The sequence below is a fragment of the Strigops habroptila genome, chromosome 11 (genome assembly GCF_004027225.2).
Source record: "Strigops habroptila isolate Jane chromosome 11, bStrHab1.2.pri, whole genome shotgun sequence".
NCBI classification, from domain to species: Eukaryota; Metazoa; Chordata; class Aves; order Psittaciformes; family Psittacidae; genus Strigops; species Strigops habroptila.
In genome coordinates, this window is record NC_046360.1 from 21,915,078 (window position 1) to 21,934,771 (window position 19,694).

At 40.2% G+C, this 19,694-nt stretch overlaps 1 protein-coding gene across 8 annotated transcripts in view; it reads left to right on the plus strand.

Annotated features, from left to right (window-relative positions):
* LOC115614175 (6-phosphofructo-2-kinase/fructose-2,6-bisphosphatase 4) overlaps nt 1-19,694 on the plus strand; it is a 53,451-nt gene that overhangs the window by 19,768 nt on the left and 13,989 nt on the right. For 7 of the 8 annotated variants that reach the window (XM_030500590.2, XM_030500591.2, XM_030500593.1 and 4 more), the window contains exons 2-11: nt 5,541-5,657; nt 9,253-9,349; nt 11,672-11,738; nt 12,953-13,027; nt 13,929-13,985; nt 14,307-14,428; nt 16,065-16,272; nt 16,837-16,983; nt 17,576-17,680; nt 19,332-19,461. In XM_030500590.2, coding sequence (XP_030356450.1) covers nt 5,546-5,657; nt 9,253-9,349; nt 11,672-11,738; nt 12,953-13,027; nt 13,929-13,985; nt 14,307-14,428; nt 16,065-16,272; nt 16,837-16,983; nt 17,576-17,680; nt 19,332-19,461 — 1,120 coding nt within the window. In that variant the 5' untranslated portion in view covers nt 5,541-5,545. Of the gene's footprint in view, nt 1-4,728; nt 4,751-5,540; nt 5,658-9,252; nt 9,350-11,671; nt 11,739-12,952; nt 13,028-13,928; nt 13,986-14,306; nt 14,429-16,064; nt 16,273-16,836; nt 16,984-17,575; nt 17,681-19,331; nt 19,462-19,694 lie in introns of those variants that run through there. The other variant, XM_030500589.1, reaches the window with a different exon arrangement.

Below are 19,694 nucleotides of genomic sequence, written 5' to 3' on the forward strand. Positions count from 1 at the left end.
TGTAAGTTTTGGTTTGCTGTTCTGAATGTGTCTGTTCCTCTCGCAAAATCAGTGTTGATAGCACATCCACAGGAGTTACCTATGTGAAGCAGTATTAAAAAATGAGTTTGTTACCTCGAAACTAGGTTGTGTAGAGTCACATCTGGAGGTAAACCAGGCAATCCAGCAATAAGGAATTGAGAGAAATCTGCACTTAGGAGTCTGCCTTGGCTCAGCAACTTGCTCCTGTATAACTGTTTTTATGCTGCAAGTTGGTTTTCATACAAAGTGAATGATGGTGAGGTGCTGTGAAAAGGGGAACTGAGCATTGTACTATTGGGAAAATATTAAACTAGAGAGGCTCCCCCCCACACTTTTCTTTCCAGGAGTTAGATTTGTGTAACTTGTGGTTTGTTTGGGTTTTTTTCTTAGTCTATTTCCTCATGTCAGAATTGCGTACATTTCTTCAAAGAAAAGTGAAAGTTTTGGCACACACATACTTTAAATACTGTGATTGGAGTGAGTGCTTCTCCCCACTTGCAGTGAGTGTTGGCAACATTTTGTTGAGAAAGCTGTGGCTCAGTCAGATAAAGTGAAGGATAATAAAATTATTTTAAATGTTTGAGTATTTGCTACATCCTCAGAACTTGGCATTTTGTTCTGGTGTTGACTTTTTTACTGAGCTAATGAGCAAAATCAAGCCTTGTAAGGAAGCAAACACAACACTCTGCTGTGCTGAGTCTTGTGTGTGTTGTTAAAACAGCCAAATTTTAGATGGTGAACTGGCATCCTCTTGTTGAAGACAAGCACTAATGGGTGGTATATGCTGTAGCACCATGTAGTGTTGCTTTCAGGGCTATGGAGTTATGTAAAAGCAGAGTATTTAACGTCATTGGAATGAGTGGTAGTCTTCCTTTTGGTGTGCAGGGCATCTGTTTTACTGGTACCTGCCTTTAAAGAGGAAAACCTCTCTCGGTCAGCCTGGTACCTGATCAGAAGAGGATTGCAATTTATTTGATAGGGATGAGCAGATAATTCCCTTGGTTTCTGCTGTATTGTCGCGCACTGAGTGATCTTACACTCCGTGTAAATTTGCCACATGGGTTGTGTACATTCAACTTCATCTGGATCTACGAATGCCTTCCCGGCATCTGGTCTACGATAGATCATCTCTAGAATGGCTGATTCCCTCAGGGACTGGATGCCTCTCTCTATTGTGGTCCAGTTGGCTGAGTGACACATAACATCGTCCTTGTAGGGAAACCTTTCCTTCACAGCTGCCGAGAGCTGCCTCCAAAGGCTGAGGGCTCGCTTCTCTTTTGCAATCACTTTGTCAATTCCTCCTTCCCTAGCAAGTGATCCCAGCTGCTTGGCTTCCCTACCTTCTAGTTCGTGACCGTTGGCCCCATTGTCCCAGCATGGGAGCAACTAGGTGACGATGCGCTCCCCTGGAAGACGGGTGAAATCTTTTTGTATATTCTGCAGCTCGGTCGAGGTCCTGGGTCGAGAAGTGACCTCTTCTTCCTCTTCCTCTGATCCACGTAGTAGTAACTCTGGTTCATATGCTGTCCCCTGTAGTAAGTGCATTGGGACTTCATCTTTCTTCACTGCACGGGTTGCTCTTTGTGCCTCTCGTTTGCTTTTCCCCTTGCTTACAGGGGCAACCGATATTGTCACAAATTGGCCATTTGGTTTAGCTGCAGTGTCTGTCACTGTGGTTGGAGTGGCTGCAGTGTCTGTTGCCAGGGTTAGTGCAGTTGCTGTGCTTGTGGGTTGAGTAACACCAACAGCTGTGTTGTCTGTTCCTGTCGGGGTTTGAGTAGCTGCTGTGCTTGTCGCTGGAGTTGGTGTAGCTGTGGTGCTTGGAGTTGGAGTAGCTGCGTTGTCTGTTGCTCTCGCGGTTTGAGTAGCTGTTGTGCTTGTCACTGGGGTTGGTGTAGCTGCTGTGCTTGGAGTTGGAGTAGCTGCGTTGTCTGTTACTTTGCCATCAGATCCAGAGACATTTCCCTTCGAAGGTGCTGGATAGTGTTGAGCAGGGCTCTGTAGGCGTAGGCCAAGCCCCAGCACGTTGCCATGATTTGTCCCTCTCTGGTATAACCAGGACGACAGCACACCTCGTTTAAGTGTTTTACTAGTTTTTCTGGATTTTGCATTTGTTCAGTGGTGAAGTTCCAAAGCACTGGAGGGGCCCACTGGCCTAGATACTTGCCCATACTATCCCACACACCCTGCCACTCGTGACCGTCCAGCCTCAGGGAAAATCTCTTGGTGGTCCTCCTATATCGTCATCTAACCCTAGACCAGATTTGAACCTGCTGCTGCTTAACTTTCGAGATCAGACGAAATAGGGTGTTCCCAGGGCGGGATGGCCGTGGGTAAAACATACTCCTTATGTGTGCCAACATGCTGATCCCCAGCACAATCAGCAGGCAGGTCTCAAGGGTATTCAAAGGCCATCCAAAACCTTCAGAACTCTCAAATGCTGTTGTAAATAACCTGGTGGGGGAGCGGGGGGTGTAAGGGAATGCCTCCTTCATAGGTTGACCCCCCGAGGAGAAAAAAAAAAAGGATATATAATTGCTAAAAAATTTCATTATGTACCTCCCAAAGTATAGAGGTGATGGCCACGCTGGGAACACAAGCCAGACCAGTTTCATGATCAATGAGTCTATTGTATTACAAGTCATTATAATGAAGTACAGTGAAACAATAACCTTAGCCCAGGTCCCCCCAGCTGATAAACACTAAAACAGCAAATACTGGCTGTAAATAAGGTACGACATGCTGAAACTCTGAGATCAAGCGCAACGACTCTGAGAGCAAATAAATCAACATTGTGACGAGTGACTATTAATCCAAAACAAGGAATGCTTATCAGAAATATGATTAGACACACTCTGGTCAGATCTGCTGTTATCTCAACCCTTTGAGCCCCACGTTGGGCGCCACAAAGGACTGTCGTGGTTTGAGCCCAGCCAGTAACTCGGAACCACGCAGCCGCTCGCTCACTCCCCCCCTTCTTCCTCCCCCCGCTCCCGGAGGGATGGGGAGGAGAATCAAAAGAATGTAACTCCCACGGGTTGAGATAAGAGCAGTCCCGCAACTAAGGTATAATACAAACCACTACTGCTACCACCAGTGATAATAATGATTAGTGAAATAACAAGGGGAGAGGATACAATTGCTCACCACCCGCCGACTGATACCCAGCCCGACCCGAGCAGCAATCTCGGCCTTCCGGGTAACTCCCCTCAGTTTATATACTGGGCATGACGTGCTGTGGTATGGAATACCCCTTTGGCTAGTTTGGGTCAGGTGTCCTGTCCCTGTTTCCTCCCAGCTTCCCCTCCTCCCTGGCAAAGCATGAGACTGAGAAAGTCCTTGGTTGGAATAAACATTACTTAGCAACAACTAAAAACATCGGTGTTATCAGCGTTGTTCCCAGGCTGAAAGTCAAAAACACAGCACTGCGCCAGCTACTAAGAAGGAGAAAAAATGACTGCTGTAGCTGAACCCAGGACATATGTGAAGCAACTGTTCAAGTGGGTTGCAGGTTTCTTCATGGTACTTTCCTAGCCCTTAGTTTCGCAAAATGGAGTTTTTCTCCAGTATAGGTTTATTGTTACGTTACCAGAAGGCAGATACTCTGTGAGAAGGCTGGATTTGTATGGCTCAGCCCAGGAGAAGGAGAAAAAAGAGGTGGTCTAGGTATAACATTAGTTGGTAAATTCTGGTAAAGAATGGGTCAAGAAGCCTGTTTCATTAGCACAGTTCCTGGCAGAGCAGGTGGACCTGAGGCTGTGTACACAGCCTTTCCGTACAGATCCTGGTTTGTCTTTTACAACTCTTACTTCACTGCTTATACTAGAAAGTTGTTTAAAACTTGAGCTAGATGTTTCAGGTGAAGAACCTTTTAAGCTGACTTTGAAGAACAATGTCTTCTCTTAACATTTCTAAGGGGCTCAGGGATTTCACTTATCTCAATATTTTATTTTATTGCCCTTAAAATTAAAAGCAAAGTTGTTAAGCTTAGTTAGCAGTGTACTCTTTGCACTTCACAGACTTTGTTTCCCCAGAGCCTGCCTGCCTTCTCTTGGAGACAGGGTTCATGGGCCTGAACTTCGGACAAAGAGGTGAAGGAACAAAACCCCATTATCTTCCTTGTTTATTAGCTTCTGCACAGAGGAGCTTACACCAAGGGCTTTTATAAGTGTCCTTCTGGAGACATGGACATGTTTGAATGGATCTGTTTTGGTTCGCATTCAGTTCCATGCAACTTTCATTACATGGAGTAGTAGACAGTTTCATGGGTTTGAGGTTAGGTATGGTTTTGCCTCCTCTCTCTCTCATGAAAAATAGTGTGTTTTTAATGGGTTTGGGGTTTGTTTTGTTTTCTTTTCAGTGTGTGCTTTAAGACAGTGCATCTGTCTTTGCTAATCTATGGGTTTACTATGCAGAGTAGCTGTGCCAGGTTTGTGCAAGTGGCTTTGTGGGATAGGACTTTGTCAATCCAACATTTGGAAATGTCAAGCACTAACAGCACTTTGTGCAGCAGTTTAGCTATGTCTTGCAGCGTAACACTGAGATTTAGTCTTTCGGAGCAAATTAACTCCTCTATCAAGACACTGAGGAAATTGATGCATGTGTTGATTGTACAGTAATTAATGCCCTTTGAAGTAGGGGATGGAGGGAGCCAGTGCTATCTTTGCGCCACTTTAATGTCTTCTTTCTTTTTAGGCAGTTCCGTGTAGCTGTGATAGATTCATGCAAGGTATCCATAGTTTTATGCCATTAAACTGTTCAAAAACTTGTCATTTGAAAGGAAAGGCCTCAAGGTTTTAAGTTTATACGTGTAATTCCTTTAACTTGCTACAGTGTTCTTGTTTTTTAATTAAACACTGCTTTTGATACAGTACTTCTGTACATATATCTGTCTATCAGATTATTGTACATGATTGCTTAGAATACTTGTGCTTTATTCCTAGTAATCATTGAAAAACAGTCAAAGTTAGCTCTGTTTCTAATTATTAACACAAAAACCTCTCTCGAAAGGAGAAATAAGAAATAGTGAGTACCATGTTGTACTATAATGTGTTAAGCTGGATCTGTCATGCTTGTTTTGCTCAAAACAGAACAATGTTGAGGTCTTGTTTTAAAGATTTAAAAATTATCTGGAAATTTTGTACACCTTGTTGTTTCCTTTCAATGCAAGCACTGGACTGAGTAGGGGTGTAAGATGTCAGTGTCCTTTTGGTATCATTTTTATATGTCTTAAAACATGTATGCAAGTACATAGGTTTCTTGTGTTCTGCCTGTATGCGTGTCCAGTGTTGCACTACCACTGACTCACCCTTCCAAAACTCAACACAGCATAAACCCCCCCGGTCAGGTCCACTGAACTCCTGAAGAAACCCCGTGATATAGTGAGACACAGTACATGAGCTGCCTGAACGGTCACTTCCTCAGAGAGCACATGGGTTATAATTCTCCACCACAATATAAGCCTTTGCTTTGTGGGGAACATTCATGGTAAATCCTAGTTTTCTGTTTTTCTGTTTCAGTATGTATGACCAATTGCCCTACTCTGATTGTCATGGTGGGTCTCCCAGCAAGAGGAAAAACCTACATCTCAAAGAAGCTGACACGCTATTTAAATTGGATTGGAGTGCCTACAAAAGGTGATGGATTTACTTCTGTTTACATCAGAAGGACAGGGCAGGTGTTAGGTGTTTTATAAACCTAATTCCCAGTAATTTTGTTGCAAAGTTTGACTACTTAAAATCCTTCTGTGTTGTAAACTTATTCTTAAGCAATAGCATACACAGACTCTCTGTTCCATTTAGATGTTAATTAAACATATTCTGGTAACTGTTGATTTACCACCTTCTTCTGCCAGGTGCCTAAATAAACATTTTACCCTTGTCCCTTAACTCTTTGGTTCTTCAGGTGTCCTTTTTCCCCTTTTTTTTATGTGGGTGAAAGGGAATCTTGTTTACAGGTGAACGAGCAGTCAGCGCTTGTGACTTCTCAATCTTCTTTTCTCTGTGAACTTTGTGCAGTGTGTAATTCTCTCTGTAACTCCTCGTTTAACTGCATTTGTGGAATGAGTTACAGCTTTTTGAATATTAAGAGCCTAAGGAACTGGAGCAGCACTTGTTATCACTCTCTTAAGGATTTTATATATGTGTTCTGAGTGGGAAACGACAGCTCAGATTTGCTACGCCAAGGACCTGGCTATCCTGCCTTGTTCCTGAGCTCCTGTGGTATTTTGTGGGCCTAGATCAAGACCTAAGTCCATTCTGATGTTCTGAGAAGCCTTCTCCCCTGCCTTCTCCTCTATCTCTGTAGAAGAAAAAGATAGTTCTAGTGTTCTGTGATTCTGTGTCTGGTGCAGTAATGGTAGCTTTATAGTTGTGACTAGTTAATTTAAATAACATTAAACATATTAGATTATACATGTATTTCCTAGTAGTTCTGAGAAGTCAAGATGAAGAGTTCTGGCCTGTATTTAAACAGCTGTTTGATCCTAGGGTGTAGCTTTTCGAGTTGGAGTTCTCTTTAGCTCTTAGAATCTTGTTGCTTTATTTAGATAAGACATTATGGAGGATATGTTATATTGTTTGAGTATGAGAGTTTACAGGATTTAAATTGTCACCTGACTGTTTTCACACAGTATAACCCTTCTAATGAGCAGTGTCAGATATTTGTCAGTTTTATCCATTAGGCTGAAACGGAGTAACAGTCTCAATAGGCTAGCTTATATCCAAGCTGATAAAGTGTATGTAATATAACTGTGCTTGTATGTTAGATATAACATACATTTATATAGATATGTATGTATGTCATTGTGTTGAGCATTTTACAATGTGAACTTTGAAAAGCAAAAATCCAATATTGGATAGCAGACAAAATATTGTCCATATCCAGCTCATGCTTGGTTAAATGTATCCCAAGTACAGTAAAACAGATAGGCATAGTCTGCTTCAGCTACAGGAGAAGTTCCATGGCCTACTGTGAGCAGCACATCAGAAAGCACATACGCTTGGGCTTAATAAAAAATAGGGCATTGCTGTCTCATTTTACAAAAATATGCAACATAAAGTTACCATGTGAGCTTCCATCCTAGGTTGCTGGTTGTGGTTTGGCTTTGTTAGAAAGGGTGACTTAGGATTTTCTTGGAAAACCACAGACTCTTCCTGTTGTTTGTGTCATCAGTGATGCAACTTTCCTGAAGCTGAAATCAATTTAAAATTCCTCACTGACTGCAGGAATAGATGACACTTTGCCTGATGCTTCCAGGTAATTGGGATGGAATCTATACATATTAAGTATCGAGTAGCCCTAACATCAGTTACCCTTTGGCTCTTAATATCTTAAAATTAACATGTGCTTAATACAGTGAGTGTTCGTACTCTCCAAGATAGATGGTTAAAATTACGAGGTTATGTAAACCAGAGGAAAGATAAATGCTGTCTTTTCATATAACATACATTAAGCAAGCTGGAGAGTTCAAGAAGAGAAGGTGGAGGTAAATAGTCCAGAGTTGATGTTAGTTGAACCATTTCAGCAATCAATTCTGTGTTTTCTTTTCTTTCTTCCAAAACCCTCTGCTGTTTAGAATGTGAAATGGTAAAAAATACAAAGGACTTTTGTCTGAGCTTTTTGAAGGAAATGAGGTCAATTAGATGCCTGAATAGAGTTGTGTTGCAATGTGTTTTTTAGATACTAAACTTTGGGAAGCTTTTTTTGGGACAGTTCTGGCTGTGTGGTAGTTGTGATTCCAGTTAGCTTTGTGAAACTTTTCCGCAAGGGTGGGTGCTAACCGTAAGGGCTGAAGATTGTCCCACTACATAGCACTTTTTCCATGTCTGTGCATGACCCTCTTGCAATAACTATTCCTTCTTGGGAAGTTTATGATTTTTGATTTTTAAAGGGCTACTGCCCGAAACGTTGGCTGTCTGAACTCCTTCATCTTCTGTTTTTGTTACAAGGAACCATCTTTTCACGTAGCTGGTATGACCAATGCTTGTTAATCCTGTCACAGAATAACTTGGATTGTATTATAATCCATGTCACACAGTTGACCACAGAAAAATTACATCAGCATTGTTGAACTCAAACAAAACTTGATTTTTGGGGGATTAAGCAATACTTAACTTCTTTATCTTCTGCCTCCAGTCCCAAGAGCAATCTATATACAGCAGCTGGTGGTTGAACTCTTCTATGATATGTCCTTTCTTAATTACAATTTGGCAATTGTGTCTATTACTCCATTTCCTCCTTCTAGAAATGAAGTCTCTCAAGTAGTTATACCTTGGCAGCTTCTCAAGCAATACTTAAGGTTGATCTAATGTTAAAAAAAAAAATGCTTTGCAGTTCAGCAGAGAAAACCGACAGGTCAGAAACAACTTAAACATTAATTGCACTTCAGAGACCTACTTTCAGAGCTGTTGAATGAAGTTCATAAGGGTACAGTGTTATTGTCTCCTGTGTGGCAAAACAACTGCCTTGCTCTAATCCCATATCTGGTATTGTGACACGTGTATGGCCATTGACCTTATAGACTTTTGCCCAGATAAGGAGTAGTCTTCTTTGACCATTGTTAAGAGATCACAGTGAGATTATGTTCAATAGTTACACTGAATGTTTTGTTTGGTTGTGGGTTTTTTTTTTTCACAACTTAAGCATTTTTAAAATAAATAGAACAAGGGTTGTGACATAGTATGTACTGATCCTTAAGGAATAGAAATACTTGAGCAGGCTTCTGAACAAATGTTTCCACAAATTGAATTTTAAGGTTTGTTTATCAAAATCAAGATTGGTTAGTTCTATTTAGAGCTCTTCCTTGGTTAAATAGGAGCTGAAAGTTTTGGGAGGTGCTATTAGAATGCTGTTTCACTGCACATGTGCACAGAAGAGAAAGCTAGATTATTTGTAGACTATTGAAATAGACTTCCAACCACCCCTGCGAAGGAGGAAAAGAGGTTTTTTTGTGGTGTTCAGGCAAACTGACGGACAGCAGCACAGTAATACGGCCAGATGACTCTATTGAAGCTACAGCCCAAATGTTCTTTTGCCATTTCCATGATTTGTTGTTGTCTTTGTATTTGAAAACAAACAAACCCCCCAAAACACAAGAAGTATGATACGTTGACTTTGTACATGCTAAATTATTTTATTCTTGCAGGTAGTTTGGTTTCAGAGCTGTCGTAACTTTTGTCCTTTTTACATGAATATCATTAGTTTCCACTAATACTGGTTTCTTGTTGGCAGAATTTAATGTTGGTCAGTATCGTCGAGATTTGGTGAAAAAGTATAAATCTTTTGAATTCTTCCTGCCTGACAATGAAGAAGGCTTGAAAATCAGGAAGTAAGTTTTGAATGTGTTTGCTACACAATGCTAACTATTAAAAAGTTACCCTGTACAATTTGCTCGTAGACACTGCTTTAAGTTGTGGTTTTGTATGCTCAAGAAGACCGTTAAGAGACTGCAGTATGAAATGACAAGGAAAAGAAATTCTAGAGAAAGTAGAAAGAGATTTGTTTAGGCTGCTTAAAAGTTGGGGTATTTTTCTCTTAATTGCTTCATCTCAAGCATCAAAAATGCAGAGAAGGTAAATACTTGATTCCTTTTCACTTTCAGTAGGCTGTGGTTGCTGCTATTCCTGCAGATATTCCAGTATATTTTCACTCAAAATGAAGCAGTTTTAACAAATAGTTAACAGATTTTCTTTTTGGTTTGCATACTGGAATTTTTCAGCTGGAATACTTTGAATGTACTTGTCATTATCCATTCAAATAAGCCAGAATGAAACAATATTATTCTCTCCCTGAAACTGTGTTTTTAGCCACCATGCAGGTGCTTCATGCATTCAATCAGTGCACTGCCTTGAAAACTGTCATGTTTTCCTAATGCTATTCAAAGCAAGGTGAGCATCAGTGTGAATGTCTTGTGCACAGATGAAGCACATGAGACTCCCTTCTTGCTTCAAAAGAGGCTGTGCTTTAATGTAGGAGAAAGAGTAGATGAAGAGAAGGTCAGAGCAAGAGGGAGCTACTTTTTTCTTACAGAATGGGAAGGTCTTTTGATTTTCTTCACCATTTATTGCTATTGTTTAGTATGTTCAGGAAAACATTTAAGAGCGTGCAGTCAGAAGTGAGAAGTATCAGAAATATTAGAGGAATGGAAATGCAGTTTGTTTAGGCTACTTAAAATGCAGAGTATTTTATTCTTAATTGCTTCAGCTCAAGCCTTAAAACTGTCTGGACTTTTCCTAATGTCTGGACTTTCTTTAGTGGCTGTTCCTCTGCTTGTCCTCTCTCTCTTCCCTTTCCCCTTCTGCAGCAGTTGAGCATTGCTAATGTCAAAGGGAACTTGCATAAGAGCCTCCTAATCCCTTGAGACCAGAAAGTAGATACGAGGTGCATTAGCCTTGCAAGCCCCTACCTTTTGCTTAGAGGTAGAGCGAAACCTTTTAATGTGCCTCTGTGTCACTTCTTATACTAAATGGTGGGGAATATAACATGAAATGGGCTGTGAGAGCTAATCTGCCTAGTTAGCAGTGAATAAAGAGGGTTTATATTTATTTAGTTAAGACTTTACTGATGAATCTCAGTTCCTGACAGCCATTAACCGTGCTAATGTGGAAATACTGTCAGGATTGAAAAGCTTTAATTTTTCTTTCAAGATAAAGCTGTGCATGCAAAATATGCTAAATGTAAGAGAAGAATTACATGTTTAAGTCTGGAAGTCAAAATAGAGCACTAATGCAGAGAAAGGCTGTTGAAATGGACAGGTTTTTACATTGGTATTGCAAAAAGACTGTACTTCATGGAACTAAATGGAGCTTTGTTCTTCTAATAAGTAAATCCTGTACAACGTTAATGTTGCCCTCCAGTATTATTTATGTGGTAGAAATCATAATGGGCTTTGAAGATAATGCTAATGCTGAGGAAATGGGAAAGTTGCAAATTAATTTATTCTTGTCCAAATTTAACCCAAGCGTAAAGTGTGTGGGAGGGGAGGTTTGGGGTGTTTGTGTCCTCAGTGGTCTCCAGTTCTAATTACATTGGGTTGGTGACTACAATGGGATTTTATTTTCACCTCTGTCCCTAATACTTGTTGCTAACTTTGTTTTATTGTTTTAACAGATTTATTTTTTTTACATAAGCAATTTTTACACAATAGGTGAACAGCGAAGCAGTGTGTTACTGAAAAATAGTTGTCTATCCACTTTACCTTGGGGCTACAAGATAAAAACCTTAAGTTGATTTATTTCTTCCCTCTTCGAGAATCAAAATAAGAAGCAAGTATCTATGAGTAGGTAATTGGGAAAAAATACAGTTCCAGGGATGATTCACTGATGTTACTTTAGATCAGTGAAAGCTTATTTGGGTCAGCAAAGTTGATAGGTATTCTGTGATGATGTGTAGTCGATGTGTAGTCATATCAGTTGCTCAGAGGAGCACTGGACTGGTCTTTTTTTAGGCAGATGGCCTTGACCATGTTTCCTTAGTATAGCTTAGTTGACCTCTGTTGTTTTTTCCCATGTTTTGGGGGTGCCCGATTATGAAAACATTTATTTTTGAGAGAGATTATCTTAACAGTTGCAGGGCACTTTGATCACAGTGCACAAGTGCATAATAATATGACTTTATAAGCATTTGAGTTTTACTCTCTTTCATTTTTAAGACAGTGTGCCTTAGCAGCGCTGAATGACGTCCGACAGTACCTCAGTGAAGAAAACGGGCACGTGGCTGTAAGTTTCTTGTTGGAGATGCATTCTTCAGATGCTTCCCTACAAAACAGCGCGTCTGCTGGATAATACACAGCCTGAGCAATTTCAGTATCTCTTCAGTATATGATTTTATTTTTTTCTTTGGGAGTTTTATGTTAGACCTGCCTTGTTGCTGCAGAGAAAGGAGCACTGAAGTTCAGGGAGATGGTGCCATATTGAGTAACCACTTTTGTGATTTGAGGGGTTAACTGAGGAGAGGGTAACACGTATGAAAATGTCCCCCTTCTCTGCACATTATATCATGTACTGTTAAACACAGCTCTTGTTTTGTCTGCACTTCTGTTTCTACTTGAAAGTCTAGTGTTTCAAGTGATAGGTACTTACTGAACAAAAAGCATCCTGGGTATTGCTTGGCAGTTTTGTTACCAACATGAGAAATCTGAGGAGAGCAGGAGAAATTAAGTAAATCGCTGCATATCTGTATTTAATATTGGGATGCAAAACATCAGCTGTTCAATTACTGATATTGCATATTCACATTAATTTGCATAACACTGTTTTCCTTAAGACTACTGACACAACTCTGGTGTTTTCATTAACTAATCAGGGAAAACCATTAACTAATAATTATAAGTTCTGTTGGGGATGTGAGGTAAACTATACTTTGGCAAACCTCATGGTTTGGTAAAACACTGGTGTGTTCAGACATTAGTTCCTAGTAAACATTAGTTCCTAGAAGATTGGCTGCCTATATCATGTAGTCCACAGGCAGGCTTTACAAGTCTTGCAGATCTTCTGCCATTTAAAAGCTTTACACTTGCATTTTGAATAGCACGTTGATCGCAGCAGCTTTTTTTTCTGTAATATAAGTTTGCTAAAAACCTAGGGATTAGTGTTTAATGCATATATGGGTCAGGAGGAAGATTCTGTCCTGTATTATGTGTTAGGCTTAAATTGTGGTTGCTTCTTCCAAACAGAGTCTTCAGCTAGTAGTGCTTTCAAAATATTACTACTCTTTAGTATGTAGAAAATCAAGTGTGGAAAGTAGGAATGTCTTCTCTTTGCCTCTCGAGCATGTTGAGATAGGGGGAAGGGGAAGGAAGCATTTTCATTGCTTCCCTTCACACTGAGGGACTTTGAACCCTTATTTTTGCTGTTACTAGCACAGTGCTTTTCACGGACTATGATACTTTTTTAATTCTTCTCTCTCTCTCTCCCCCCGTAATTATTTCTAGGTTTTTGATGCTACAAACACCACTCGAGAACGTAGAGAAACTATTTACAAATTTGGTGAAGAAAATGGGTATAAGGTGAGTTGAAAAGCAAAGGAATTCTGAGCTAACGCCTGGACAAGTAAGGCAGTGATAGTTTTGCCCTTATCTCCAAGTACTCCAAGTTAAGTAGTGCATTAGCATAAGCCATGTCCTTCCTAGGTGTACAGTCAGTGGTACATTTTGTGTTCTCAATCATCATTTGTGATTAAAAGCCACCCAGTCCTCATTTTTCTTGTCTTTAATATTTGTACTGTTAGTAGCTACGCAGTTTTATGCTGTGGCTTCAATTCTGTCATCCTGGACCTGTAGTTCTGAGTGTGCTGTCAGCAAGAATTATTTAAAATATGATTCTTAGTGCAGTTCATATTTTTGTTACAGAAGTACGTACGGAATTCTGTGTTAGTTCTATGCAAACAAAAAACTTTCCGTGGTTTTGTGCCTTCTGTTCAGGATTGTTTTGTATTTAGGTCTTCTCCAGTAATCTTTTACTTCCTCTAAACTTGTATCTCCATAAGCCTTTGAGACAGCAAAACACAAAAGTCTTTTTAAGTTGTGTTACTCCATTATTTGAAAGGCTTCTAAATTATTATTGCAGAAACATCAGTTACTCTTCGTATGACTGAACTTGTATCCTCTGCATTTATTTCTCTTCCATCCTAAATGTTTCTCACTGCAAAATTTTTCTGCTTACAAGCATTGTGTGTGTGTGGGAAGAATATAGAGCATGGTGCTTCAGGGAGTGCTAAACCAACAATTTCTGATGAGTGTCTGCAGAAACCTTCAGAGTAAATGAAGGGAAGTTTAACACATGGTTCTGTTAAAAAGGAGTTAGCATGAAAGTGAATAACATGCTGCTTGTGTGTTAGTCTCCAGAGGCATTCTAATGTATCTTCCTTGTTCCTTCCTCTGTACACGTGACTTCCCCTTTGGACTGAAGACTTTTTTTGTTGAGTCAGTATGTGTAGATCCAGAGGTCATCGCTGCAAACATTGTGGTAAGTATAGGAAAGTTTGCTTTAACTGCTTTAAGGTAGGAGGTTTAAGGTAGTTGAGTATTTTTAGAAGTACATTAAAAGAACTTTCAATAGCAAAAAAACCCATTAGCTCCCATTAATGGAACACTTCACATTTATTTTCCTGTTCATGCCTATAATAACTCAGAAATTTATGAAGAATAGCTCTTTTTGCTATACATATATTTTAATTAACTTCCAGGATACAAGTTTTTGTGTTATGTTCTCCCCCTTCCTATTTATTTAAACTTTGCATTAAAAAGGGAAAGAAATGTACTACTCTTCTGGTTTTATTTTAAACAGCAAGTGAAGCTGGGTAGTCCTGACTATGTTGATTGTAGTAATGATGAAGCAACAGAAGACTTCATGAAAAGAATAGAGTGCTACAAGAACTCGTATGAGACGTTAGATGAAACTCTTGACAAGTAAGTGATGAAATAATACTGTGATCACAACTGGGTCATTTTAAGATGTTTCCTTAGGGGATGGAGCATCCTGTATTGGGGATGAGGGCTTTCTAGTAATTTTCTTTTTAATGGCTTAAGCTCTTTTTCCACTGGCAAATTAGAGTTTACTCTGGGGGTGTAGCCTGGAAACTTGCTTGCTTGAGGAAAATTGGCTAACACATTTACTCTGGGACAATATTATTCTTGATTTTCCCACTTGGAGAATGATATGATTCTTCTGGAACAGAACCAGCATTTAGAAATTATTCCAGACCTCAGATTGCTACTTGGTTTTTTAGTTTGTGGAGGAGACCTGAGTGATTCGTAAGCATAACTTCATTTGTCGACATGGTTAAGACTAATTTTGAACACATCAGTCTTAAAAATGTGACATCTAAATTTATTTATTTGTGCTTGCAAAATACCCTGCAGACGTAGGGCTGTGAGAGAGTTTCTTAGCTTGGATTATTTGCCTTTGTGCCAAAGCATTCATCTGTTTTTCATTCACTTTCCATGCTTGAAAGTAAGGTAGGGATGAACCACATGAGGAGGAGCCCTGTTTCTCTTGCTGCGTTCCAGGATTTCAGTGTGGGATTTTGAGCTGCACTCATACCAAGTGCTCCTGCTTTGTTTCAGGACCAGTGCTGTAGAGAAGGCTGAGCTGCATTTTAATGTAATTGAGTGTAAGCAGTGTGAAGCTGGTTAAATCAGATCAGTTCATGCATGTAATTTCTGTGATGGGCCTAATGGTTGTGCCTGGGCAAAATAGTAATGATTAACCTCAAAGAACATTATTGGAGATGAGGTGATGATGCTTGCTTCTCATCACCTCCATTTGGTTTTATTATAACTTTTCTTGGTTTATTGTGGTATGTCTCAAATGCTTCACTAGAAACCAGTAGTGGTTATTTTCAGCTTATTAGGCTCTTTTCCTCCTTTAAACTAGATACTACTTTGAAATTTATCCCTCAAATGAGACAGGATAAGCAGTGAAAATTGAAATTATAACCTGTCTCATGCTGAAGGAAGGTAGTGGTGGGGTACACTACAGTACTGTTAATAAATAGTTGTTGATAGAGTGGTTGAGAAAATGTCTTGTGTCAGGCTGGTCCCTGCTCCTTCTGATGCTGCAGTTTTTCCGGAAGGGTTAACAGAGATGGGTAAATGATCACCATGCTTTTTGGCTCCTGGGTGCCATCAGGCAAATACTTGCTGTGGGGGAGGTGTTTGTAACCTGGAGAAAAATACTCGGTATCATAAAATATGCGGATATTATATTGAAGCTACCACAGTCAAATGACTCCACTGAATCTTTCCTTCAGTGGGAGCACTGTGTTTTTCCAAGAGCAGAATCTAGATTTGAGAGACAACATGCAAGTAAAGGGAACAGAAAAGAAAGTGATGTGAGCAGCTCACCTGCGAAAGGAACGGAGTTCATCCCGTACCTCTAGAGTATTTCATTGTTTCTTAGGACTAATGCATATTCCATAGGTAATTGAGTGTTTGTTTACTGCTTTGGCTTGTTGCCTCTTTGTTTTATAATGGCAGAGATTTTGGTTCATGCTAATGGAAACTGTGTGGAATCTTAATATTTCTTCTTGTTTGCTCCTGAAAGGGATCTTTCTTACATTAAAATTATGGATGTTGGAAGGAGTTACCTTGTGAACCGAGTAATGGATCACATTCAGAGCCGGATTGTCTACTACCTCATGAATATCCATGTGACTCCTCGGTCAATCTACCTCTGTCGACATGGAGAAAGTGAACTCAATCTAAAAGGGAGAATAGGAGGAGATCCTGGCCTGTCTGTCAGGGGGAAAGAAGTATGTACCTCCTGCACAAATGTGACTGGGTTTTGCGTGTATCTGTGCATGTGTGCAGTTTGTGCTGTGCAGTTCCAGCTTTCTTCCTCTACACCCTTTTCCTCTTAACATGCTTAAGAAGGATTTTTTTTCAGTTGCGTATGTGAGTAGTGGAAACTGGATGGACACACTTTGTGTTGTGATTTGGTACGTGCTCTTCTATCTGTCATTCTGTTGATTGAAATTATTTTTTATCCTAAAGCACAAAGCAGTTGTCAGGAGGGCTTTATTTTTTTAACTGTATTTTTGTAAAATCCCTATTTGTGGATAAGTGGGAAGGTTCACAAGTTAAAACTGAAAGGAAAATTCCTGGAGGTAAAGATAAGAACTGCAGAAAACTTGTATCTCCAGTGTACTCCTTTCCTTCCCTCTCTTGTACCTATTGTCATAATGGAATGTGTTGGATTTCTCAGCCTTTTGGAAAAGTTATAATGAGTTTACAGAGCCTGGAGCCTGTATGTTCCAAACTGAACAGAGTGTGTTGGCTCTGAGCCCTCATCCAGTGCCTCATGTTTTTTGTTTCAGTTTGCCAGAAGTTTGGCACAGTTTATTAATGAGCAGAACATCAAAGATCTGAAAGTTTGGACCAGCCAGATGAAAAGGACAATTCAGACTGCTGAAGCGTTGGGAGTGCCTTATGAGCAGTGGAAGGTTTTGAATGAGATAGATGCAGTAAGTTCTTATTTTCTAAACATCTAGTAAGTTGCTTGGTTTGCTGAAGATGAAGGAACTACTTAATTTTGTAATGATAGGCCTTTTATGGGATAGTCATTTAAGCTGTTTCTAGAGGTTGGAAAAATTGTCATTACTTCCTGTTACTAAGGCTAGACGTTTTATTAAATTTTGCCGTAATTATTTTAGTCTTGGTTTATCTTTCCCAGTAGAAGATTCCCCTGCAGAAGACAGTATTTTGGGTAGTTGGGGGTTGGAAGTAAATTTTTTGTAAGGAGGAGCTTGCTGGTTGGCACTTTCCAACTGCACCTGTAAGATATATAAGCAGGTGCAATAGATAAAATGTGACCTTGCTCAGTGATTTGCTTGCTCATATATGTAACTTCACTTATATACGGACTTAATGACTCCTTTTATGCACATCCAAGTCCAGCTGAGAGTCCTGTTCATCATATGCAACAATTTTGACTTTAAGTGCCGGAGTAACAAACTACAATTATTAATGCTTATTTATATATGGTTTTATTTAAGTGAGATCTGCTTTTTGCACTGCTGGAAATAGGTAGTTTTAAATTATTTTTATTATGTATAGGGAGTATGTGAAGAAATGACATATGAAGAAATACAGGAAAATTATCCGCTTGAATTTGCACTGAGAGACCAAGACAAATACAGATACAGATACCCTAAAGGAGAGGTATGCTCCCTTTTCTCTCTTAAGGTGAAGGGCTTCCTTTGTCTGCCTGAATGTATGCATGCTGGCTTTAGAAAGGAGAAATACATTTTTAAATTAATAAAAAGGTGGTTCCTCTCTCCAGGGGAAAGCACGTAGGAGCTTGCAAGAATTGAGCCCAGACCATTTAATTTGATTCAGGGTTGACAAATGAAACAACAGATTTAGAAAGAAACAGTGGAGAGCTTTGATCTTGTGGGCATCGTTTCTATGCTGGTCCTGCAGCGATAAAGCAGGAAGAATGATTGCAAGGCTTCAGACCAGTGCATATGCAAACGTACTGCCAAGATCACCTTTTCCTATTCATCCTTGCTGTGGGTAATGGCTGGTTTGCATGCAGTGCTGGCTGAAGCGCAGGGAAATCTGTAGCCACGGTGGTCTTTCACTTTAATGACCTCCTTGCCTCTGGGAAAACAAATGCTGACAGCATTTCTGAAGCAAACTCTGAAGCAAACTGCAGCAGTTACCAGATGGCCACACGCCTGTCGGTGGGAGCTGAAGTTTAGGATTCAGGGCAGCAGGGCAGAGGAGTAATTGGACCAGCTGCTCTGCTGTTGTGTCCTGAGGAATCGGAGCTCCGTGGTCTTTCCTCAGCAGTCAAGAGTAATCACTGTGCTAAGAGCATCTCTGGTCTCACTAATGAGGCAGTCATTAAGCTGCGAAGTTCTCCTAATCCATTTGAACAGGGAGTGTTTGTTTTTCAAACTGATGCCATCCTCTAGGATGGTGACAAACGTTTCAAACTCCCTTATCGCTTTGGGGTGATTAGTTGATGTCAGTCGTTTGTCTAAGGCGGTCCCTCTGTCACCAGTACCCGTGGCAGGGTTTGCACAGCCTGGCTGGAGCACAGCGCTGGGTTTCTCTTGCAGAGGTCTGGCTCAGCAGTGCCGCTTTCCAACCGGGCAGCCCCACACCTGCCCTGGGATCAGGGCAGCGTGGTCATTCCCTGTCCTGCTGGGAGATGTGCTGTGCTCTCCACATGTTCAGTGCACCTACATTCGGGAAGTGTTGTCTTTACAGGGCATGTGAACATTAACTTAAGCATGAACATGCTGTTGACCTGCAGCAACAGATTTAGTGTGTGTGAGCTGTGTGGGACAGGTCACAAGAGGAATCCTTTGTGCTCTGGGTGGGATGGTGGCTGCCATCACCAGGCCAGCTCACCAAGCCCATAGCTTGTTTTCAAAGGGCAGCCTGAACAAGTCAGGCTTTGTATATTTTCTGTATGCTGACTGTAGGCGGGGTTCCCAGCTTTTTACTTAGAAGAGAGATGATGCTTTTGAAGATGAGGTGTGGAAAATAACGTGCAAGACTTAACCTGTACATTTGCAGATGCTGTGAATTAAATTCTAGGAGTTTTGCGGAAATTTTTGATCATGGTGACTGATTTAATAAAGCTTTTCCATAAGAGAGATTTATTTTGTTATATGCTTGCTCTTTGATAGTCTGGAAGACCTGGACTGTGTTCTTAATTTAAGGAAAATTATTACTACAATATTTGTGCACTAATATAACAGAAGATTACTAATATGAAAGTAAGATCCACTGTGTATACATACCTTCTTCAAAGAGTTCTCCCTTTTTAATGGGCTGTGTATTTCTTCTCCCCACCCAGTCCTATGAAGATCTTGTTCAGAGATTGGAGCCAGTAATTATGGAACTTGAAAGGCAGGAAAATGTGCTTGTCATATGTCACCAAGCTGTCATGCGCTGTTTGCTTGCATATTTTCTTGACAAGCCTGCAGGTAAATCTTCCTTAATACATTACAAGTGGTCTATTTTTAAAAAAAATTTTACCGATGAAGGTTCCAAAGAATGAATTCTAACAATTTCCTTTCTCCTCAGAGGGTGGTTGTGGTAGGCAAATATGCAAATGTAATTTTTTCTATTTAACCCACATGTAAAACTTGGTAGTTGATTTTTATTGAGCTGCTCACCTGAAACAGTGTGGTGTTCAATTTTTGCTCTATTTGAATAG